This window comes from Homalodisca vitripennis, chromosome 5 (genome assembly GCF_021130785.1).
Source record: "Homalodisca vitripennis isolate AUS2020 chromosome 5, UT_GWSS_2.1, whole genome shotgun sequence".
NCBI classification, from domain to species: Eukaryota; Metazoa; Arthropoda; class Insecta; order Hemiptera; family Cicadellidae; genus Homalodisca; species Homalodisca vitripennis.
In genome coordinates, this window is record NC_060211.1 from 78330075 (window position 1) to 78355803 (window position 25729).

The 25729-nt window shown below is 32.2% G+C and overlaps 1 protein-coding gene across 1 annotated transcript; it reads right to left on the reverse strand.

Moving 5' to 3' along the window:
- Positions 1-2428: 2428 nt before the first annotated feature.
- LOC124362393 (60S ribosomal export protein NMD3) lies at positions 2429-21498 on the reverse strand. Its single transcript, XM_046816837.1, has 10 exons — positions 21334-21498; positions 18025-18159; positions 13443-13728; positions 12929-13037; positions 12341-12491; positions 10787-10929; positions 7766-7917; positions 6362-6474; positions 3736-3918; positions 2429-2658 (listed from the first exon to the last, which is right to left on the reverse strand). Exons 1-10 carry the CDS (start codon positions 21372-21374, stop codon positions 2448-2450), a joined length of 1524 nt encoding a protein of 507 aa, XP_046672793.1. The 5' UTR covers positions 21375-21498; the 3' UTR covers positions 2429-2447.
- Between the last annotated feature and the right edge of the window lie 4231 nt (positions 21499-25729).

Genomic DNA, 25729 nt, shown 5'->3' on the forward strand with positions numbered 1-25729 from the left:
TATTTATTCACTCTTTAACTGAGTGGTCGCAGGTTCAAATCCTGGGGAGGTCAATCAAAATTTGCAAATAGGTTGGTCAGTCTTTCCTTAAAAATTCTTAGTATAATCATTGGCATAGAAAGAACAAATCTAGAGTACCTGTGTGGGAAGTTTGCAATTGGGAAGAGTATTTCCATTATGAAGCACCCACTATGATAAACACATAAATTTTCCAAAAGTGAACCTTGAAGAAGGTAAAAACTTATACTTTCTTTAGACGTTATTTTTACAATTTAAAAATAATTTATTAATTAAATAAATTATAATTATTAATTTTGTGGTAAATCTATTGATTTATAACAAATCTAGAAATTTACCGACACAAACCTTCTTCAGCAGCACCCACTATTTTTGGAGTTGAGATAAAATATATTTTATACTACTGTAGAAATAAGATCAATGTAGGTTTTGTAATGTAATTTTGTATTTTGTTCTAAGGAATGCTGCTAAAATACTGACCACTTGTTAGGTACTGGAATTCAGAATTATTTTCAATATATTTTTGTTGGGAGATACTGGATAATTTTGGCCTTAGCTATCATGTGGTGGCCACTAGCCTTTGGTCCACTATTCTTAATGAAAAGTAACAAGAGCACATACATTAACTGGATTAATATTTAGGTCTTTCAAGGAACATACACTGCACAAAACTGTAGCTACAAAGAAATCTTTGAGAGTTGTATTTATGTGATAATAAAATCACTTGTATTAATAAAAGTCAATGTTAAAAGAATAAGTGGGTTTATTTAAAAACTTTTCTGGTCATTAAATTATTAATGTGTTAAAACCAAAAGTTTGTGAATTATTTATAGGCACTTAGAAATAAAAATCTGTAAAGTTATAGTAAAATATGTACTGTTATTGTATATGGTTATATATTTTCTTTTAAATAACACTTTTCAATTCTTTTATGTGATTTTAATTACATACTTATTTTCCAACATTCATCTATCAGATGAAAGCCATGCCCATTTAATTGTACAAACACAAAGACTGAGCTGTATATAAATAAGAGCAGAATATTATGAAACAGTTTGATCAGAAATCAGTAGTTAACATTGTCATCCAAATATTGCAACTAATTTGTACATTTGTTCCGTTTTGTAATTATTTACTTCTAACAATTGAACCATTGAGTGGATTGTTAGATCACGTTACTGATGTTCGATTGTACAAATTAAAAGTTATTCCCTGATACAATGAAAGATGTATAATCGGCATATGACAGCCTTACAGGGGATGCTGCTAGGAAGATCATTTTTAAATAATACAAAAAGCAGGGGGTCCAAAACTGATCCTTGCAGCACACCTGCATAAACTAAATCAGATTTTGGCAGCTGGCTATCCACAAAAGTTTTCTGTTGCCTGTTGCATAGATAGGTTGTGAAGAAATTAAGCTCCTTGCTCCTAATTAAAAAAAATGCCATTCTCTCCAAAAGTATCCATCCCTGTGGGATACACTGTTAAAAGCCTTTTTGAGGTCAATGAGTGCAATTTCAAGGCACTCATGCAATTCAAAGCGATGAATCCAAATTGATGGATGTAACGTACAAGGTGTTTATTTGGCTTGAAGTGTTGGATCTGACTTTTTACATGTTTTGTTTCCATTACCTTGGAGATTACTGGAACCATGGATATTGGGCAATAATTGCAGATGTAATCTCTACTACCCTTTTTGTAAAGTGGAATCACTTTAAACATTTTCTACCAAGACAACACATAGATGGACTATCCTTTAGACTTATGGACTACAAAATACCTTTCTTTATTGGACCAAGAAACCTATTATGTAGCAAGTTTCAAGTCTCTAGGACCTGTCTATCATGAGTTATCGCATAGACAACAACAACATCATAAGTTATAATTCATTGTGGTTAGCCCGGGATCGATTCTAATGACTAAAAATAAAATAAGTTTTATATCCTACCGTCAATTGAGTCCAATTCCATGTGGTCTTAATGGATATGGTGACATGTTTTGATTTTGAATTTTACACCAAAACAGTAAACAAAACTGATATTATATTTTATGATGAAGAAATGAAAATTTTAGACAAGGGCTTAAAATATAATTCACAAAGGCACTTATTATATGTCAATGTTTTCAGAATATTACAAATAATAATAATAATAAATTATCATCATTGACATTTTCTTACATTCAAAAGAATTTCGGTGTTTGAATATTTTTGATAAGAATTATTGACGGTAATTATATAGCGGTAGGATATAAAACACATTTTATTTTTAGTCAATATCATAAGAATGTTTTCACTACTGCTTTATAATTGATTATCAAACAGGATTTGTAATTTCCCATTCAAATGGGTTAGTAGCAGTTTTTTACATAAAAGAAATATGTATTGAGGTTTATAATAAAACACAACTTGCACATTTCCCCTTCTATATTTATTCATACACCTCTGCCATATCGGCATCGTCAATAGTCAAATCATCCAGCATCTCCTCCAGCGTGATGTCAGGCACTGAAGGGTCTGCCTGGTCATCAGCATCCACTGCTATTGGTGGCTGCTTGAACTTCAATGGGTCCTTGTAGATGTTGATCTGCTGCCGGGTTGCAGGCTCCTCTTCCAGCTCCGCCAGGAATTCCTCATAGTCCCTGTGGAAGGAAAATGCGCATTAGTGCCGCAATAGGCTTGCTACTCATACTTATCTGGACCAAATCCTGTCTTAATTACATACATAATCCGTCATACTGTAGTCAAATGTAAGTTGGAGTCAAGTATTTTGTAAGTTTTACAATATACAAAAAATTAAGTTCGTGTTCAGTGCAAAAACTTCCATTGGTTCAGTGCAAAATTTATTACTGGGACAAAGTTGGTTCAGAAGAATATAATTTAAAGTTTCCAATAGTGCCTATGAATCTGTACCATATAACAGAGAGTGATGTCAGAGTAAAAGCTTTAGAATCAGCTTATTAGTCACAGTTTTGTAATTATTAAATAAATGACAAATTTAATATAATTATATTTATTCTTGAATGTTTGAGATTATTGAAAATAAAACAAACTACCTAACCTTAAAATAACATATCACACTTTACTTGGAAGTATATCACTTGTATGTCACATCACTGTGATTAGACAGTCAGGATGATGTATCTGTATGGACACAAGCTGTATGAAGGGTTAAGTTCATCTAGTTTTTTTCAATTCTGATTACCTAGCTTAATTAATATTATCAAAAGCATTTTAAAATTAAATAAAATTCAAAACAAAAAGATAGTTGAATGAAATAGTTTACACACAGAATTAAATTGTCGGTCAATATTAACGCGAATAAATATTTCTTCATTCATAAAAAAATATTTTTTTGTAATGATTTAGATCCTTAATATAAAGGTATAATTTAACCTATTTTATCGGAGAACAACACAAATTATCACAGAATTTGGTCAACTCTTGTTTTTTTCATTTCATATTCAAAAGCTTCAGAGACAAGTTAATGTGCTAACCAAGGCCAAAGAGATATATTTCCTTTTATATAATTTCAGCACAACACTTTCACATTGCTGTACGTTTTTGTTACATTCAGAGATGCAAAGAAATTAATGTAAGATCTACACAAACATTTAAAACATGTCTAATCAAAAAGATTGTCTGAGTAAATTCTCAGAACACATGTTTAACTGAAAATTTAAGTCCTTATTCATGTTAACAAGAATAAAGTCTATTACTTTTCTTCAGTGTATGGATGTGCGTCTTCTTCCAGGGGCAAGTGTTTGAGCTGCCACTTGCGCCTCTTCTTACGAGCAGCACGGTCAGTGTACATTTTCTTCACAAGTATCACGTCCGCAACTCCATCAGTATTGAGCTTGTTGAAATTTGCATCATTTATGTTTGATTCTCCTACAGCATACCTGGTAACGACAAATTAAGTGTTGTAGGCAAGTTAAGATGATCAAGTTGAGTTAGAAGTATAATTATTATTATGTACTAGATCCATTATTATATTAGTAAAAAAAGTTAAGTATTATGTACAATTACTTGTTATGATACACAAGTTGAATTATAAGTAAGTTGATTATATATTATATACTATATATATATCAATTATTAGACTTCTTGATATAAAGTTCCTTTAATATTTCGGCTTTGCCGTTTTCAAAAAGGTATAATAAGGTATAATAAAAAATAACAACACACCTTTATTATACCTTTTTGAAAACGGCAAAGCCGAAATATTAAAGGAACTTTATATCAAGAAGTCTAATAATTGATATAATAGAGCAATTCTGCTTTTATACACCCGAAGTGAATATATATATATATATATATATATATATATATATATATATATATATATAGATAACCCTATAAGTGGAGTTAATAACATAATATATATATATATATATATATATAATCAATATACAACTGGTTAATATACAATATCTACAGTACAGAATATTTGATGTCAGTACAGTTCAATACAAACCTTTATAATAGTCCTGATTACACTTTGGTCCAAAGTTACAGTTAAGTTATACAAATATTATTATAATAATATTAAAACTAAAAACTGATTTTCATTAAGTGCATTTAAAAGTAATAAAATAAGTTTGGTCTACATGTAATTTTCAAATCAAAATACTTAATGTACAGTACATTTTTACCCAATTTTTTAAGTCATAAAATATTGATAAAAACAAAAGCTGATCAAACTTAATTTATACAAAAATACTGTAACTATCCTCTCCTGGTCATGCACTGTTACAAAAAACCTGACGATAAAGACCAAGTTAAACAAACAAACTCAAAATACCATGTTATACTTCTACTTTGTGTTACTACCTTTTAGCATTTATTCACAATTTTTATTATTCGATCCATTAGTAGTAATATTTCTTAAGAGAAATATTTGAAATAAGATTTTTATCTTGGACCATTGATGTACATGTATTTGTCCTGTATTTTCTATCTTTTTCTTCTTTTACTTAATACATATTATACTGCTTACGGGTCTGATCGGAAACGGCAGCACGTGGAAAAAGTTTGGCCATTGTTTCTATATACACTTAAGTTTTTAGCATTCTAATGAGTTCCAATATATTTGTAAGCAGTAAATGCGTTAAATCCTTGTTAACTTATGTTTGATTTACACCAAGTTTTTTTTTACTTTTTCTCACTATTTTATTAGGTTATCGGATACAATTGATTGTATTATCAATCAATTGATTAATTTGAGCTATAGATAATTTTTATACAATACATAAAAAGTAGTAGTTTTGTTCAAAAAACTTGTTAATATTTGCGGAATACAAATATGTATACTCCCCAGTCAGAACAGCCAACTAATTACGGTCCCGTTAAAAATTACACAATACAAATATGTATACTCCCCAGTCAGAACAGCCAACTAATTACGGTCCCGTTAAAAATTACACAATACAAATATGTATACTCCCCAGTCAGAACAGCCAACTAATTACGGTCCCGTTAAAAATTACACAATACAAATATGTATACTCCCCAGTCAGAACAGCCAACTAATTACGGTCCCGTTAAAAATTACACAATACAAATATGTATACTTTCCCGGCAGAACAGCAAAATTAATACCGTCCTGTAGTGTCAGCGACTTTGGTAATAATTTGGAACAGGATAATGTTAATATTATAATAGATAAATTGTCTTGTTTTACACAGAAAAAAATCTTACCAGAAATAAATAAATACATTTTTTTTAAATGATTCTAGAAAATATTATTGCTTTTAAAACAAAATTATATTGGGTATATCTAAAATTGAATTAAGAGAAGGAACAAATAGCAGTAAATTATGGATCAATTTTAACCATGAGTAAAGATTGAAATCATTAAATTAGTCTCAAAGATATTACATAACACTTAACACAGTTTATTTTTATTACATTTTGTTCAATGCACTGTCCATCAGTCATTTGCAAACGGAATAGCTGCAAGGAATTAATTTATTATAACAATTAAATTTCCATCATGATTTAATATTAATCAAATGATCACAATATAATATTCCAACAATACCAGAACTATAATTTATAAATATTATAAGCTTTTGTAATCTTATACATTTTTGGATTTATCTCATTGGATTAATTGTACAAGGCTGCCTTTCACCTATACTAATAGATCAATAGTTTTGAGAATAGATCAATAGGTAACATAACAATTTCCAAATTATAAATGTTTTATAGAGTCAATAAAGTAATTTAGGAAAGATTAGTTTTTAATTTTTATTTATTTAACAAAAAAGGATTTTCCATGTATTTTTTCTCTTTGTAAAACCTTATTTAATGGGGAAATTTTTGTGATTAAAGTATTCTTACCCCAGAACGGAGTCACCAGGTTTCAAGACATGGCCAAGATGAGTGCGAGTGAATATTGTGTTATCAGAGCCTATTTCAGATGCTTTGATAACCCACACATCAGCTAATGCATGCTGCACACAGAACATTGTTTTCATTAGTTAAAAATTACAGTACTAACATGATAAACAACAGTATATCTTAAAATGCCTGTTAATTTATTCAAAACAACTCCCTGATCTTTTTATCTGTAAAAAGAGGAACTTTAGTCACAGTAGTTATGTATTCCAGATCTATTATAATATTTTGGAAAAATTTCAATTATTTATAGGTAATAGAATCAAACAGGATCATTTTTATTTTATACAATATTGTTGATAAATAATTTTATGTTATGCTATCAGATTAAATTTTATTCCATTATGTTAATTTGTTGGTACCAAAATATGATCTGAGTGGAATTGAATGGATAAAAGAGATTGGGCTAAATGGTAGGAAGATGTTTAATACACTGAGGTATAAATGATACAAATAGAGACAAATCTTAGAAAGTAGTATTTTGAAAACAAAAATATTCTGTAAGTGCAAATGATACAATACAAACAATGAATGTTAAATTCTAATAACAAAAAGACCTTTAAGATTAAGTTATATCTTAAAATCAAAAGTTATACTTATCTTCTAATAGAAATTTTGTGAACTATGTCTATAGAATAAGATATGGAAAAATAAAGTGCTATATTTTGACTATGTCTACAATTTAAATGTTGATAACATTTAATAATGTAGTAGAGCCATTTCTAAAATTGTGCTCACGCTGAGTTCACAGGCTGCTTACTGAGGAACACAAAATGAGAAGAATGGGTTGTGTTCTTGAGTTTTTGGTCCAATATCAAGAGGAAGGCGATACAGTTTTAGAGAACATTGTCATAGGTGGAGTGACAGGGTTTCTCAGGTAACCCCAGAAACGAAATGCCAGTATGTGGGAAATAAATCCAGTTTCTGACTCGAAGAGGAATAAGTACAATTTATTCTAATTGTAAGGTACTCTAATTAGTGAAAGTATTTTGTTTTTGTATAATTTTTTCATACAATATGTTATAACAATCTGGAATATTTTTAATTTTTATTTTAATGAGGCAGAGTGGAGAAGTTTCACATGATTTGTGCAGGGCGAACCCCATAATTAATTAATTTCCCTTCACTTTTGGAAACATGCAAGAAAATTTACTTTACGAATTTTAGTAATCAAAAAGAGGTCATGCATTACTTCATTAAAGTAAGTATTTTTATTGGCACAGGTTCATAAGACAAGAAGTGTAAGACTGTTAGGACATTTTTGGTATATTAATCTGACAAAATTTACCATTTTCATTTTACTAATTATATTATAATGTCACCTATTATTATACTGTTGATAATCACCTTGTGAGAAGTAGCACCCATTCCAGGAAAATATTTCTTGTCTTTGTCCCTGATGACCTCGATGTCCATGACAACATACTCAACAAGTCGACGAGAATCACAAATATTGTTAAATGGGTTTCTCCAGTAGCTGGTGTTGTCAATCTCTGCAACTGCGATATCATTTGCATTACTTTCATTTTCTGGCCAAATAATGGAGATGCCAAATCTAAATTGGTTGAATTATTCTACCGTGAGCAGCATGTCAAATGGAGACAGATTCATTCTTATAAACTTTTAACCTCTTAAATGATAAGTGCTATAGACAATGTACTTCAACAGATCAAGTGCCTCCACAACACTCAGATGGTTAAATTGAGGAATTCTGCGATCTTATAAATATAATTACATTTTAAATAATATACATTAAATTATTGTAGATTAAATCTCTGAATTATTGTACGAGGGAAGTTCAACAAAAATTATAGTTCCTTGTTTTTCCCTTCCCACAAGCACAAGCAATCCCTTATTAGAATGTAATCGCTCTCCTGCAGAATATCTTATTGACAGATCAACAATAAAAATCCTGTGGCCTTAAATCAGCCCAATTATTCTGTGCAAGCCAATCACATTAAAGATTCCACTTTATGCTTCTGTCAGTTGTAAAATTCACAGTATTATTCATTTTTTGACTGCAAAATGACGAATTCATATCAAAAATTTAATGAAATGTAATCTTTAATAGCATGTAATAAATTAACACTGTTCATTATTGACAGGTACGCAATTTTCATTATATTTCATTTTTACTTGTAACAGGACAATGATTTCTTGATAAGTTAACATCATCAATGCTATTTCGGGTGTACGACATCTTTAAGAAATAATAACAGAGTTTGAATTACTTTCCTAATATTTTTTTGTTTAAAGTTCTTTATTGACAATGTATTATTCAAAATGTGTGATGTCCGTAAGCAGCAATACAATTCTTTAAAGTTTATATTAACAATGAATTATTTGAAAGTGTATGCAGACATTTGCCATAAAGTATTACAACAAAAGACACAATGTTTTGAGAACCGGAATAATATACAGGGTGGTTATAAATTATTGTACACATTTTAAAATTGAATAAATAAATAACCAATCAACTTAAACACATGGAAATTGTTTTATTAAATAGCAAATTTAAAACAGTTTTATTACCAATGAAGGACAAAAAGATTACTGTTACTCATACTTTTACAAGGAAACTAAACTAATTCCACGTGCTCTCCGAGGTTTGCACGCAAAGTTTGTAGTCTAAATTCAACCTCACACCATGTGTTTCTGAGCATTGCTGGAGTTATGCTTCCAATAACCTCTCGAACTCTATTCTTGAGTTCCTCAATATCTTGAACTTTTTTGGCGAAGACTCTGTCCTTGACATAGCCCCACAAAAAAAAGTCTAAGGGTGTAATGTCTGGGGAACGTGGAGGCCAAGGAATTGGACCATCCCGTCCAATCCAACGACCAGGAAACGTGTCATTTAGGTAGTCACGTACTATCTTACCCCAGTACTGCCCCTTTACTGCCATCTTGCTGCCAGTAAACATTTGGTTGTCTATGCTCAATTTGCGGTATTGCAAAAAGTTCAAGTATGTCGAGGTATACCTCTTTAGTGACTGTCGGTTCTGCGAAGAAAAAGGGTCCTATCACTTCATCTATAGCCAATGCACACCAAACGTTTATTTTAGGGCTGTCTCTTTCTTGTTCTCGAACATTATGAGGATTTTCAGTACCCCAAATCCTACAATTGTGTCTATTCACCTTACCAGAAACATGAAAGGTTGCTTCATCAGAAAAAATTACTTTTTTCAAGAAATTGCTTTCTCCAATGTTTATTGTTTGTTCTTCGAGGTCAAGTAATCTAACAGCAAAATCGTAACGTCGAGGTTTATCGTTAGGTTTTAGTTCATGTAATAACTGAATTTTGTATGGATGGAGCTTAAGGTGTTTTTGCAAAATTTTTAAGACTGTTGATCGAGGTAATCCTAATTCCAAACTTGCACGCCGAGTAGACTTACCAGGGCTCCTCGTAAACAATTCTCTTACTTGATCAACAATATCTTCAGAAACTGGAGGTCTACCAGCACCTTTTCTATGTTGGACACTTCCCGTCTGTTCAAACTGCCTATACCAGCGTTTTATAGAATTGTTACTCAGAGGATTGCGGCCACACTCTAAACGAAACCTTCTTTGAACAGTTATTACAGATTTGCTTTCATGAAACCAAAGAACACACCTTGCTTTTTCTTGCACACTAGCCATTTTGATACTGAGGTTAGTTTAGTGTTTGTTTAGTCAACTGTAATTAACAGCTGGTGTGGAAAGATCCATTGTTGACCAGCTGACTATGTCACAACACAAGTCATTAAGAAGAATCATACCTTACACCCACAGTTTAAGTGACATTTTTACTTTCTTTTTATAACTACTTTTTATAATTATTGTAATGTGTACAATTATTAATTTTCAGTCAGTATATAAAACTGTTTTAAATTTACAATTTAATAAAACAATTCCTATGTTTTTAAGTTGATTGGTTATTTATTTATTCAATCTTAAAATGTGTACAATAATTTATAACCACCCTGTATATTTATAATTTATTTCTAATTTATATTTATAAGTTTAATTTTTTCACACTTAACTTCACTATTAACACTTGAAGAGGATAGATTCCGCAGTCATCAGTATATTGTGTTTCTTTTATTGTTATAATGAACAATAACAAATGTCCTAAATCCTGTTATTCTTATTGCTTTCCTCCCCAAAGCTCAAAACTCATCTTGTCTGTCAATTCTTTGTAAATTACAAAAAAGTGAAACACTAACATATATGGGAAGACATTGAGAATTGTTGGATAGTTTCATAACCATTAAGAGAAAATATTCTACCAAAACATCAGTTAAATTAAAATTAAAATACAATTTTAAGGGTTGCTTAGTTGTCTAAGCAACATGCGATAGACTAAACACTTGACATTGATGAATGACTTACTCTGACCAGTAGACGGGTCGATGAGATGTATGTGGGCCGTGTACTTGTATATCAGACACAGGGGACTGATGCCACCAAGCTGATTACACAGACTTCTGCTGAGACAAACTAGGCTGTCTCGAGTCACAGGCACAATCTCCACACTGTCAACAGTCAGACCAATCACTAACATCTGAAGAAATTAAGCAAAGAACAAGTTGTGAAGATACGAGTGTGCAGACATAATACATGTGTTATTGTATTGTGCAAAAACAGCTTATATTATTATCACTCTCAGTTTGAATTCTACCTTCGTTATGACTAAGTAATCTGGGGCAGAACAACAACGGAGACCTTCAAAAATTTTTACTATTACAAAAACACACCATCAAAACTACTGCAGACCTTATTAACCCTTTAAGGAGTATGGACGCCATATGACGTCTCCTTGTGATAGGCTACAATGAGTAATGGATGAAATCCAAAAAATACCAAAAGGAGTAAAAAATTAAAATCTTTAAAATCTCGTTTATTTGCATTTTGAAAGCTTAATAAAAAAGGACTACATGTTCTATAAGTCAATATTTCAGTACTTTTCAAAATCAAATGTCTTATTTCCTCACTATGGCAGACTCAATCAATATTGCCTGCCATGCGCGACGCAACCTTGAGTCAGGGGCTTCTACCGGGTGGCTATTGCGATCTGGTGGTAAAATCAGATTACAAGTGAATGCGAGCACATACATAGAAGTTAAGTATGTTGCCGATAGATGGAACTATTTTACAGACAAATCTACATAAACTCAATCAGTAATAGCAATGCATTTACAATAGTACAAAAATATAGAGGCTAAACGTCATATGACGTCCGTACTCATTATGTAGAGTTTACACACACTCCTTAAAGGGTTAAAGGTATAACATCCAGAAAGCAAGTTTAAAGTTGATCAGAAAATTCTAGGTCTAAGCTTCACACCGGCTTGTGTGAACCAACACTTACTGGAAGAGTTCTTCTAGTGGATACTCAACCCAATATAAGTGACAAATGTCAAGAAAATATCCTCTAGACATACTTTTAACAATTTAATGCAGTTTTGTATAAATTATTATTAAGTTAATGGAAAAACTAATTAATTAATGTTCTTGAAGAGCATGTACGTTAAAATATGTCATTTTCTGGATATCATTTTAATTTTGTATGACAGTATTATTACAGTTATAACATTAATTGTTATGCTGTAGATGAAGCTTATATTGGTTACTGTTAACTTACATTAAAACATTAAACCAATATTTAATACTTTTATTTTTTGTGAAGCCTTTCGATAGCGAGGCTATCTTCTTCAGATACATCACAAAAGACTTTTGTGATGTGTCTGAAGAAGATAGCCTCGCTATCGAAAGGCCTCACAAAAAAATAAAAGTATTAAATATTGGTTTTATGTTTTAATATATATTAATTGTTATATTTATGCGGTAGATTTTACACAAAACTTTTCTGTTAGATGCTTGCGAGATCTCTAGGTTATTTATTTCTTACATTACACCATAGTTAATGTATTACTGTTATCTAACCTGTAAGTGAACTTGTAGCTGTATATGTTGCTATGCATATCATGAGACTGAAGTTTCTTGCTAGTTTCAGTACGGCAAGGTAGCACAGCTGTCAGAAAAGAAACCATTTTTCTTGCATGTTGCTCAGTTGCAAAGAAAAAGTCTAAACCATCTGGAAATTAAAATATAAACTACTGTGGATTAACAAGTTTAATTATTATTCCAATTTAAGAACTGAGAGTTACACTTTTCTATATGAAATATGATGCAGTTCTTTAATTCTTAAAATACGAATTTCATTAATCAATATACTAATAAATTACAGGCTTGTATTTGTTTACAATTAAAATTTCTTTTTTTTAATCTGCAAAACTGAGATAAAGGTGTTTACAAAAAAAAGCCCTCAGAGAACAATACTAAATAATTCTTTATAAAGTTACATTATAAATAAAGTTTAAACATTATTTCATAACTACTAGAACTGATTAAAAATAGGTTTTCATAAAAAGTTGTTAAGTACTGGTATCAATCTATTATTTTAAATTTCTATGTTTGCATGTCAATAGAAACATTAGTTTTTTTTAATAAACTTTTTTAATGATAACTTACCATGAACTGGTTTAATTCCCAGGGTGTTCTCATGAGCTTTATGTTTTAGAATCAACTGCTCCAAATAATAAAACGTTTTTTTGGAATTCGCTTTCTGACGAACTTGAACCTGCACAGACGTAAAAGTAGTTACAGCCCTGATTATTCACATTTTAAATTATTCACACTTTAAATTAAGAGTATGATGACCACAGGCTAATGTTAGGATACAACCATTAAATGAGTTAAAACACGTACAAGCAGCTTATGATTAAAATTACAGATTCTGGTGACTCAATACTTTATTGAGATAACATCTTGCAATACATTTTAATTTAGAAAATTTTTGTATAATAGAGAATTTATTTTTCACCAAAACGGTTGTTTGTAAATAAAACCCTTTTTAAAGTAGATTTGCAATAAGAAAAACAAAAAATCTAATTTGAGGCCTTTACAACAAAAACGAGTTTGATAATTGTTTCAACCACCAATCATTAGGCAGTTTTAGCCAGTGAGCTAATGAAATTTTACTTACCAAACACCTCCAAAAGTCCTGAGCCTCACTGCGGTGACAGTCACTACACATCTGATGATTGATCGTGAACTCAACGACAAACACCTGCTGCAGGATTGTGGCTCCAATCACCTCGCCTTGCACTGTCAGTTTCACCTTGACGCGGCGTGAGTGCGGCTCAGTCCACACGAACCCTGCGTCCACTAGCTTCACACGGTTCAAGCCCTTTACTCTCCCCAGGCACAATGACAACATCTCGCGTGACTCCAGGGCACAGGCCACCCACTCATTGGGCGGCTTTAAATACCTGGGAGAGGAAAAAGGAATTTTATGTTTTTATTGTGATAAATACAGGACTGAACTGCCAGTTTAACCTAGAAGTACTAATTTATGAAGCTTATAAACAATTATTTATTTTAAAGCACATTTCTAATAGAAGATCAATTTAGGGAATTATAAATAAAAGAGTAAAAAACTAGTTCTAAATATCCAAATTATGATAGGAAGTCAAAATTTTCCTCCATGCAACTTACAAGAGAACTAGAAAATTGTTTTGACACTCTTAAGTATTTTATACCATTTCCAGTGAAACTTTGTTTATTATTTTTCATATTTATTTAATGACAGTTTTAGTAAAAGAATAGTATTATGCTCCATGGTGTATGAAGACATGTGAGAATGAAACTTTTGAGAAATTAATAAAAAAAGGACATTACCTTTTCGAAAATGGAAGTTTTGATACAAACAACATGCATAGTTTTGAAATAAATTATTTGTAAAACAAATTAAAATGTTTTTTCTACACATATAAACAAATTGAGCCTTTGACAATTGATGTTGTTGTGCAAAAAATGCTGAAGATAATTAGAGAGCCCTTGTAAGGACTATTATTTTCAAAAAAGGTGGAAGAAGAAAGATACACAGCAGATAGAAATAACCAAAATTTTACCCACGACCTTTGGTCTTTACAGTCAAATCAAATAATTTATTTGCTTTAAACAAATATACACTGCAAAGCAAATGTCAATTTTTTATTTTAAAATTTAAAGATACATGCCTCATGGAGGCCACATTCGAACTACAACCATTTGCACACTCAAGTTACAGTCATTCTTCAACAATTCTAACTTTTCTACAGTGCCGGCATCAGTCTTCTCACTATTATTATGATCTCACAGTAGAATGCCAGAAACTCATCAACACTATAAAATGCGTTGCACGCTTAAAAGCATTTGAGGCAAGTTTTTAACACCATAAGTATCAATGCATTTTTAATTGAATTGGATAATCTGTTTATAAGTGTTATAATTACTTCCCTGTAATGGCAAAGGTTCGCAAACCACCGTTCTGTGTAAAACAGTTCAGTGGTTATCTCTCTACATGTCATCCCATACTTATGTATGTCTCTGGTTAAGGCACATTTAGACATACACAATAACATTTTTTTCTCAAATATAAAGACATGGCAGAGTCAACAGATATTAATTTTTAAAATTATCCTTCACAACTCTATACAATTCAACTATACAATAATGCAAATTGCCTTTTTTGTAATTTTAACACTTTAATAAAATGGTTGTTTACACAGGCTCCCTATAATACCACTCCATAAGAAAGGTGGGGATAAATTAACCCATGATATGCTGGAATCAGTACTTTACTTCAGCAGTATTTTGCCAAGGACTAAATATATATATATATATATATATATATATATGTATGTATGTTTCGAGGATAATTTGGCGAAATAATTAGCAATGTAATTATTTCATGTCAACCCTCGATCAAAGTTAATTCCAAGAAACTTCACAGAGTATACATCCACCAATACTGAATCTGCCAACACAACGGCAGGACCACTATCAAAATCTACTGGGCACAGTAACAAATTTCGATCAATACAATGATTTTGTTTTGTTTTGAAGATTGATGCTATTGAAATGCTGTGCACAATATTGTTAAGATCAAGAAATGTTTCAAGCTTCAAACGTCCTTCTGTTCTTTCTCTGAAACAGGGAGACGTATGATCAGCATACACCACACATTTTCCATGCAATAATGAAGAACCAATGTTGCTGACATAGATCAGAAAAAGAATCGGACAGAGTATTGATCCCTGAGGTACTCCAAACCTCAGCTCAGTAGGTTTAGAAGCTGATTTGAAGTTTGGCAATGGCTTAGATATGAACTGTGCCATAGCAATAGGACACCTCGGATGCATAGGATTTCAATTCATCAAGTAACATTTAGAGGTCAACACACTTGAATGCTTTAGAGCGGTCAATAAACACATTTAATATTTCATTCTGATACTCTATTTCTCTACAAGCTTTACTACTGCATCTTATTCTTCCTAAAAACAAACTAGTTTTCTGAAAGTTGGTTGTGTCTGTTTTCAAATACCTTGTTGAGGACAAGTAAAATAGAAAAAGCCAATAATTATTAGTTGAGCAGGGATTCTTTCTTTAATAGGATGCACTTTTGCAATTTATAGAAAAGAGGAAAAAACTCCTGTTTGAAAAGATGGGTTGACTAATTTGGTCAGTGGTTTCAAAATATGCTTTGAACACTTCTTTATGAGTCACATGGACATTAGATTGAGATCATGGGGTTTTTTGGGTGTCAGTTGATTTTTTTATATAAAAGAGAGCGATCCCCTTTTAGTCTTATTCTGCCTGTTCTTATGGGTCACTGGCCTGTGTGAGGATCTTATCAAACAGAATAAGGGGAGAGTCGATACAATACAAGGTTGATGGTACTGATAACAAGTGCAACGGTCACAGACAGGACTTGAACCTGCGCTATCTTAAACTCAGACCCCAAGTCCAACGTCTTAAACCGCTCGGCCATTGGTACTTCTCACAACTGTACTTGATTTAGTTCTCCCTCAACTACATGCACCAGTGCCAATTGATGTCACTGGCCTCTGTCTGCATGGGCGGTTCTCCTGTGGAAGTGGTGGATAAGGGCCTTACTCATCAACGATAGATACAAAAAACTTGTCAGCAACATCCAGGGCATAATGATTTTGTATTTTTATGACAATTGGTTTGATTTCTTCATTTGAAGTTTGATTCCAACTACCTTATTTTAAATTACATTAAAAACATAAAACCAATATTTAATACATTTTATTGTTTTGTGAGGCCTTTCGATATCCAAGATATCGAAAGGCCTTCAGACACATCACAAAAACATTGGTTTTATGTTTTTAATGTAATTTAACAGTGACCAATATAAGCTCCATCTACAGCATACCTTATTTTATTCTTTTATTAATTCTTTTCAAACGTTTCTTTGATTGAATTAAATTTTGTTTTTTCAAAACATTGCAATCTTTACAGACTTGCTGCAATACACGTTTGACAATTTGTAATTTGGTATTTTGCAGAGATCAATGTTTTCGGTTACAAGAAAATCTGTCTTCAGATTTTTTTCTTCACACATGAGCTGAACTTCCTCCATTTTATTGGTTGCAAATTGAGATTTTTATGAAGCAGTCATAATGAGTTATGTATGTATAAGTTTGAATGTATTAGTTTCTCTTAGTTTGAGTTTGCTACCTCAATTTAATAACCCAAACCCAGATGACCACTGATTAGTCAACAGAATCCACAAATGATTTGTTATGTCCCAAATTGTGATTCCTTAGCCAGACAGTAAAACCACATTAAATAGCTTTCCAGTAAGACTTTACAACCTATCTCTTCTGTGATCCTGAGGCAATATTATGTTGGCCTTAGTTCTCATGCTTACAAGGCCAGTATCATGACAATCTAAATTTCCTAGTTCACACTGTGACGAAACATTGATAGTAGGGTCCCAAAAACTCAGCACTTGTAAATCCGGCAGTCCGGATAACTCAGCCACACCCTGATGAGGCAAAGCACATAGTGCAGTGCATAAAACAACAGGATTATTTGGACATTTTATTCTCTGTTGTAATCTCAAGTAAATAATACATACAATTCAATTATTGTATTTTTCTTTTTTAGCCCCCGTCCCAATAACCCGGAATTTTCACAAATTTGGCTACCTTTCGGTCCACATTAGGCCAAGTTTTCGGGACTCTACTATAATTGAATCAACATCTTATGCTGATTTTGAGATATTGAGGTCAACCGTCAAGTTAAGCCCTTTTTTTAATTGTATGGTTAACTTGATGTTCAGATGTATGAAAGTTATATGTAAGAATTCATCTAAACTGTCTTTACCAACAGTCAACATTTACCCATAACTTTGGCTTCTTGTAAGCTTTTTCCAGTACAAACTAGCTTTTTTAGTCAATACACTCGATATCCGGCTAGAATCCAAGGATAGAACTGATGCCAAGAGAGATGAGGGAGTGTTTATTAACAAGTTTGACAACATAAGTCAATCCTGCAGATGAATAGTGGATGCCTAAGGGTGTCTAAGGGCAGTTTCCTTCCTCAGCCACTCCAAATATTAAAGTACCTTGTATTTTCTTTGTAGTCAAATGTACCTTAAAGATATAATGGTTTTGCTATTGCTGTGTTTTAGGTTATTATCTTAAATTTAAGATACCTAAATAATGTTAATACATGTAATATAAACACTGGTGTGGTTAATGAAGTCATTTTACCTCTCACATCCTCGACAAAAGTACAACGTGGCCTGTTTAGGAATGTCTGCAGTAATATCAACTCGGGATCGAAGACAGGCCGCACACATGTATGCGGGATTTGGTTCGATGACATCTCCACAGCTGCAGCATAACCTTAAACATACGAGTTTAGAGAAATTATTCATTTGAGTGCTACTGATGGTTGATGTTTGGTTCACTTTATTTTAATCAAAATAAATATAGCAACATGGGGGAAAAATGAATTCTTTCTAGGTTCGTTGTATAACTTAGGCCCTACATAGTATTTTAGACAAAACTTATTACAAGAGATTTACACGCCCAATATTCTTTTTAGTCTTTGTAAATCAGAATATACTTTCATTGAAACCCTTTAACATTAACATTACTATCTGATATATCGACATTGTTAAAATATAAGTCCTTGAAGATTAAAACTGTCCAATAAACAGGATATTTTATGGGATCTGGAGATGGACAATGAATTTTTAACAGCTCAACAATGTTAACGATGTCTTTCTGTAGTTTTCATATTCATGGTTGGCTTTTAATATTTATGTTTCTTAATTTGAAAGGACTACATTATCATCATATAAAAAAATTAAAGTAGACTCAGTAATTACTCAGAATTATCTGGGGAAGCATTGTCGGGGAGACTTTAATAAGCGGCCTACACTCGTTATCCGGTTGTTTTTATCTAACAATTCGATATATTATCCAACTCCGATATGTAAAAATCGTACACAATAAGAATTATAATAAATTACTGTAACAAGAATATTGTACACTACAGTTTTAAAAACATAAGTTTAACAACATTAAAAACATTACAAAATAACAAACCAAGTATGGCCTGGACTTAGATATCAAAGAAACCTTACAATAATTATAACTTACCCTGATTGATATCAATGAGTAACCGCTTTTGTGAAATGGAGGAAAGAATTCTCCCCATGTGTTACCAGGAGTCAACCCCACATGTTGAAGCTACTTAAACAAATCTCGTCACTTGTAAGAAATATCTCACATATATTCCTCATATTCATCGCCATTTTCTAATTCTTAAAATTTTAGTTTCTTCTTGTTGTTTATTGTTGACATTACAATTACAACAACTAATAAGTTAAAAACGTATACTAAGTTAAATAAATTGTAATATTGAATTATTTCTTCGGATAAAAACATTGAACCATTCGATAAAAACAACCAAATAATGAGTATAGGCCGTGTATTAAAGTCTACCCACATTGTCCTTATCTGCCAGCAGTGCGGGTTGTCACCACAGTTGTGGCCAGGGGAATTTGTGATCAGATCTTTCCCAATCAGATCATGGTGTAGGGTACGATAAGCGGACCCGGTTTTATATATCGAAGAATGTAATCATCGATATATAATATTCGGGTAATTCTAAGCAATATATGGGTCAACCTCGATTTTTCTCATATTACAATATAATGTTCCAATAGTCAATTAGAAAAGGAAATGACTAGAATTTCTTGCCGGAAAGCAGTTATAGGGAGCAGGCAACCGCCAGACGGTCATATATTGCTTAGAGTTACCTATTAGTGATCAGGGGCACTGACGTGATCTGGGCTTCAAATTTGGAACTACTCGAGTTAATTTTTTTTTCTAAAAGAGCAAGCAGCGCGAAGCGCTGCGCAGCGGGCAGGCATCGTGCTTGATCCTTTTTTTTTTATTACAAATTTCTGATAAATTGTTATTACATATTACAATATAATGTAGGTAATGTATGTAAAACAATTTTAAACACATATTACATGATGGAAAGCAAAGTAAACCAATATAATCCGCCCAATACAAAATCTCCGTAAAAATCTGGTAAAGGAATCTGCGTCATTCCTTTGGCCTGAATCAATTCAGTATATACGAAGATCACGCACGATGCTTGCCCGCTGCGCAGCGCTTCGCGCTGCTTGCTCTTTTAGGAAAAAAATTAACTCGAGTAGTTCCAAATTTGAAGCCCAGATCACGTCAGTGCCCCTGATCACTAATAGGTAATTCTCGCGGTTGCCTGCTCCCTATAACTGCTTTCCAACAAGAAATTCTAGTCATTTCCTTTTCTAATTGACTATTGGAACATTATATTATAATATGAGTTGCCTGCTCCCTATAACTGCTTTCCGGCAAGAAATTCTAATCATTTCCTTTTCTGATTGACTATTGGAACATTATATTGTAATATGAGAAAAATCGAGGTTGACCCATATATTGCTTAGAATTACCAATATTCGCATCTCAAATCCTAGACTATTAATCGATATAAAAGTATCTATAGTCCTCAATAACAATCATATGTTTTAAATTAAAATATGAATTTAATATTTACAGTGATCAAACAAATTATTATAACCAAAACTAGGAAAACTGAAGCTCCCATATTTGCTACTCTTGCAGTTACAGAGTTGTTTCTTTCCCACAAATTTCACATAATGGGTTTTTCGGTACGAGTCCAACATATTGAAGCCACGAAAAACATGTCTTATCATCTTTCAAAGCAATGTCGTGTGGTTTTCTAAAATTGATTGCCATTTTTATTAATCAAATTTTACTTACGTAAAATTGAAATATCACCTTACGTGTATTATTTAAAAGTGTTTACAGCTGTTGACGTAGATTATTTAAGTTAATTGTTCAAAATAATTAATCAGCATCGATTGATTATATCGATGGTTATGATTAGGCTAAGTAATATCTAATATCGTTTGCCAATTTCGATATAATAAAATCGGGTCCACTTATCGTACCCTGCCTGGATCATGTTCAACGATTTAGTACAGGAAAGTACAGATAACAAATGGCCCTAGCTATTAATGAGGGCTTCAGTGGTGCGTTTTACCTGCACTGTTGATGAAATAGTGAGGCATCTCTTGAGATAGTTAACTTCAAGCCCAAAGGAATGCATGATAGGCTTACAGTAATCATAATAAATTTAAGTTGGCCTAATATTAGCTCAAAATTACCTCCACAATCATTTGAAGTCTAAAATTTTAGTTTATGTGGTCCGATTACTCTATGAGATAAGACCATATCTGATGGTGAATATACAATGGCAATATGCCTCAATGACCTCATTGATTTCAACGTTGTGCTGTGAATTTTTTCATTTGTAGGATACATGACACATAGGATATATACTGAAAACAAGCAAATTAACATCAAATTGTTAGTTTAATAATTTTTGTAACCAAAACAGTTTCTGGAACACTATATGTAAATAATCATTCAGTTTCACAGAAGCTGAAACAATTTTATATTAACTATATAAAAAAAGTATCATATAATACTTACACGTTAGCACTGGAACTTTCTGCAGGACTAATATATTCCATTATATTTTAAATAATTAAAACTGATGTAAAGAAAAATTGTCAAAATCACGTGTTCTTGACCAACTAAGTGTTTAACCTAATCTACACCTACATTCTTCCTTACGTATGTAACGTGTGTGACGTATGTGTTTGTTCTGAAATCTCAATAAAAGAACAGGAGACAGGACAGAACAGAAATGTTTTTGTTAGTGATATGCAGCCACGTCAGACTATTCCAGTATTCTAACAAGTCTGAATTAAAGGGTTAAGTAGAAGAAGGGGGCAAGACCCATTTGGTACTTTTGAGGAAAATGGACCTAAAGTTTTGAAGTTATAACGTTAATAATTTTGTATTTAATTTAGATCTGAAAACGTTATTGGGAGGGAAAGATGCATACAATTTTTGTGGCAACTCCTAATAAAAATTAAAATACACCTTCCTATTAAATTTGTAACTTTTCTAACACTTACCCCCTTTTTCTTTTTCTACTTAAAAAGGGGGCAATTAGGAATGGAAGAAGAGGTTAAGTGCTGTAAAATAATACAAAAATATTATTATGTAAAAACCAGAACTTTATTTGAACATGTTACCCTATTGAATACCTTTAGATAAGATTGTTGCACAATAACAAACTCTTAACAGTAGTAAATACTCTTATAAAAGGTAAGTTATTAGTCTGTTTGCTTTGGTAATAAAAACTGTTACTAAGACCTAGTTTTATTTAAAAATAGACAATAATATTATTATTTTAAAAGCTTAAAAGTAGTTAAAAAAAGAACCGTCTATTTTAAGTTGTTATCAGTCTTACCTCAGTGATATACTTAACATAGTAAAAATACTGTTGTTAAAAGCAACGTCTTAGTATTTTTGCTTTATCTTAAAACAGTTCCATAAACAATAACTATAATCTACTAATACAAAAAATTACAATCTTATTATTATTGTAAATGCTTGAAAAAGGTTACCAGTCTTCGTTAAATTATTTTATCAGCCTTTTCTCAGTGGTTCTATGTTAACCTTTTTACCCTGTTTCTTTCTCTATCCACTCTTTGTTCCTCTGCTCTTCCTAATTTTTTTCCGCTACTTGCTCCTTGTTTTCTTGTTCTTTGATTACACTCTGATAAAACAACTGATACCCTCTTTTAACATATTTAAGTTGTGTTTTCAGATTGTTGAGGTTCTCTTTGGTTACAGTCCCATACGGGGTTTCCTTTCTTTCAATGCAAACATTTTCAGACAATGTTCAATGGTCATTCTCTTTCTTATACTTAGTTGTTGTTTATTTTCTTTCCTGCTTTGGATGGTTATTCCCTTTCTTAATCTTAATTAACTTTTGTGCATTTCCTTTTCTGCTTGACATGGTCACTCCATTCCTTATTCTTAGCCTTTGTGTCTTTTCTTTCCTACATTATAAAAGACACCTTTTTAAATGGTCTTTTCATCATAGGTCTCTTTGTATAAGTAACTTCCGAATTCGTCCACTCTTATCCATGTTATACCGTCACGGAATCTGACATTTTCTTTCAGAAGATCTAGCTAACTTTTTAAACCAATTTTGTCAGCAAATCCTTCAAAATCTCTAAAATAGGATGATATGTCCACAACAAAAGTTTTTATCCGCTGACTTAGATATGATTTTCCGGTACTGATTTGGCACATACAAATTTTCGTGTTTTTTTCTTTAGTTCTTTTTCAATGCATTGAAAATCACGGTCTGAATCCAGATAGCTATTGTTAACTTCAGGGAAATTATGATACATTAGTTTAAACATTTTTACCACCATGTACTGAGAGAGTAGGATTACCAAGAATTTTTTATTTTGTCTTGAGCAGGAAACCGACCATATTATTAAATATTCAGTATTTATTACGGTTGTATTTAGCTCGAATAAGGTGAGAAAGGAACTTACCACTTCATGACTGCCCCAATTTGCAACTTCTTCAGTACAAATACAAAAGTAAGATTTTTCTATCTTTTTAGCAATGACATGTACTCCTAGGTTATAAAACCAAAGATGTCCCAAGTGAAATGCTTTTAACGTTGTTATTTTAGGTAGTGGCATGGTTTGCTTTAAGTCCACAGTCATATAACACATTTTTCAGTAGTTTCTCTTTTTCACTGCCCTTTTTGTAGTGCAAATGCCTCTTTGTAGTTTTCTTGATGTTCTTCAGTATTTTCTCCCACATCTCATGTGGAACAGGAGTCACTTCGTGGATGACTACATGACAAATTAGAATCCCTGTTGAATATTCTTCATTGCCTACCTACATTCACAGGTACGATAGATTTGAACAAATTATTTTTTTGAATTAATATCTTGCTTATAGAAACAAGCGAGAATGTCTTTTCTGTCTTTGTTGGAAATTTTTCACTACACTTAACCCTACACTTTTCATTACATAGGATCCTTTCATTAACTAGCTTTTCTTCTACAACTAATCCTAAGTGAAGCACTTATCTCCTTCATCCACAAAATTTGAGCTCAGTTTCTGCACTTACCCCTTAAGTTCAAAAGCCATCTCAGTTGTTACTGCAGTCAGGACAACACCAGGGCTCATATCAGGGAAGTGTATGATTGTAATTTCGGTTATTTCAGTTAATCTCAATAATTTCAGAGATTAAATTTAAAGTTTCAGGGCTTTAAGAGATGCATCAGATTGATTTGACTTTTTCAGGAACTTCAACTATGATCATTTGGTGGATCCATTTCCAGACCATTGAAATGTCTCATGACTGTATATTAATGGAAAGATCACATCAAACTCTCAGAACGTTTTTTGGCTGCCAGAGGTCGGGGAAAAGAATCTAGCTTTTAAGTACCAAAATTGAATAACGGCAATAGTGAAAAAGGCAAAAAGTCAGCTAATTTTAACGGTCATCTATGTTTTTATTACCAGAAAGTCAACTGAATGAAACGTAAGTTGCGTGAGTTAAATTCGTCTTTAAACATTTTAGATCTTGACGGTATTATCCTAACTGAAATTAATCTATCTGAAGATGTTGAAAATTCTGAAATTATTACAAACAATTATAATATTTACAGATCTGATAGATCCTCAGTAAACAATCCAGTATATGGAGAATAATACTGGCCTTTATGTACTCTATCCATTCGTAACATCAAATACCGTAACAAAGATTAGAACATACAATAATTGTGATAAAGCCATCCAAAAATGCGTCATGGCTCTTAATAGCAGGTTAGATTTCACTAAAACAGTCGATAACTATAAGGTTCTATCTTCTGTTAAAGTAAATAATGTCTACCAGGTGTAAAATGCATAAGGTAATTGTTGTTAGTTATTTTAATCTACCTGGTATTAATTGGCACAATCCCGTTTTCTCTACCCACAACCCAGCTTCTATAGTAATCTTGCCTCTAAAGGATTTATATAATATTACGCCGGTAAACTGCATCTCTAACAAAAGAAACGCCATTCTGGATTTAGTTATATGCTCAAATGGTAGCACAACACTATTTTTAGGGGATGATTATTTGTTATCAATTGAAGAAAAACACCACCCTGTCCGTTTCTCAAGAAAACACTCCAAGTTGATCGGAAACTCCAAACAATTAATTCAAGACCTAAAACGTTAAAACATATTAGATATTCACCGAGCTCTTGTTTCAGCGGGTTTCTTAACTGTCTTGGATAACCCCGATGTAATCGCATAACCTGAAATTGTATCACGGAGGATGCTTTAAAAACACTACGAAAGATGGAAGACTCGGTAGGGTGTGAACCTGATGGAGTTTCGCCACGTGTACTTAAGTACCTTAGGAGCTTATTGACACCCCTCATTTGCCAACTTTTCAATGGTTTCCTTAAATCTAGGATCTTGTGGTTGTAACGTCAGGTTTTTTCGTCCCAAACTACAAGTCAGGACTGACTGATGTTGCCTTCAACTACAGACCAATATCCTCCTATCCGTTTTGTCAAAGGTATTTGAGGATCTCTGCCTGGACTGCATAAAACACAAAGTGTTTACCTTGACTTTACAACAATCCTCAACAGCATGGATTCGTAACTGGTTGTTCGACTATAATTAATTTAGTGCACTTCCAAAATAAACTCAAGAAGTCTTCGATACAAATTCACAACTGGATTTTATTTACTTAGACTTTTCTTAGGCATTCGATTCAGTTGACCATACCACACAGTTAGATAAGATGATTGCTCTGGGCTTCGACAATCCATCAATTCGCTGGACAACAAGCAACCTATTAACCGTCACCAATCTGTATGAATTTCTTTGTCAGTCTCCCTGAGTTCACTCCTTATCTTGATTCCTTGGGGGATCGAATTTTGTATCTTATAATTTTTGTCCGCATTAACGATCTTCCAGACATCATACCAAGACATGAGTCTTTAG

Coding starts and splice junctions, on each gene's coding strand:
- LOC124362393 (XM_046816837.1), bottom strand. CDS start 21,374: ATGGAATATATTAGTCCTGCAGAAAGTTCCAGTGCTAACGT. Junction 13,038..13,442: donor AGGACTTTTGGAGGTGTTTG/GTAAGTAAAATT, acceptor ACGTCTGTGCAG/GTTCAAGTTCGTCAGAAAGC. Junction 3,919..6,361: donor CCTGGTGACTCCGTTCTGGG/GTAAGAATACTT, acceptor TGTCGTTACCAG/GTATGCTGTAGGAGAATCAA.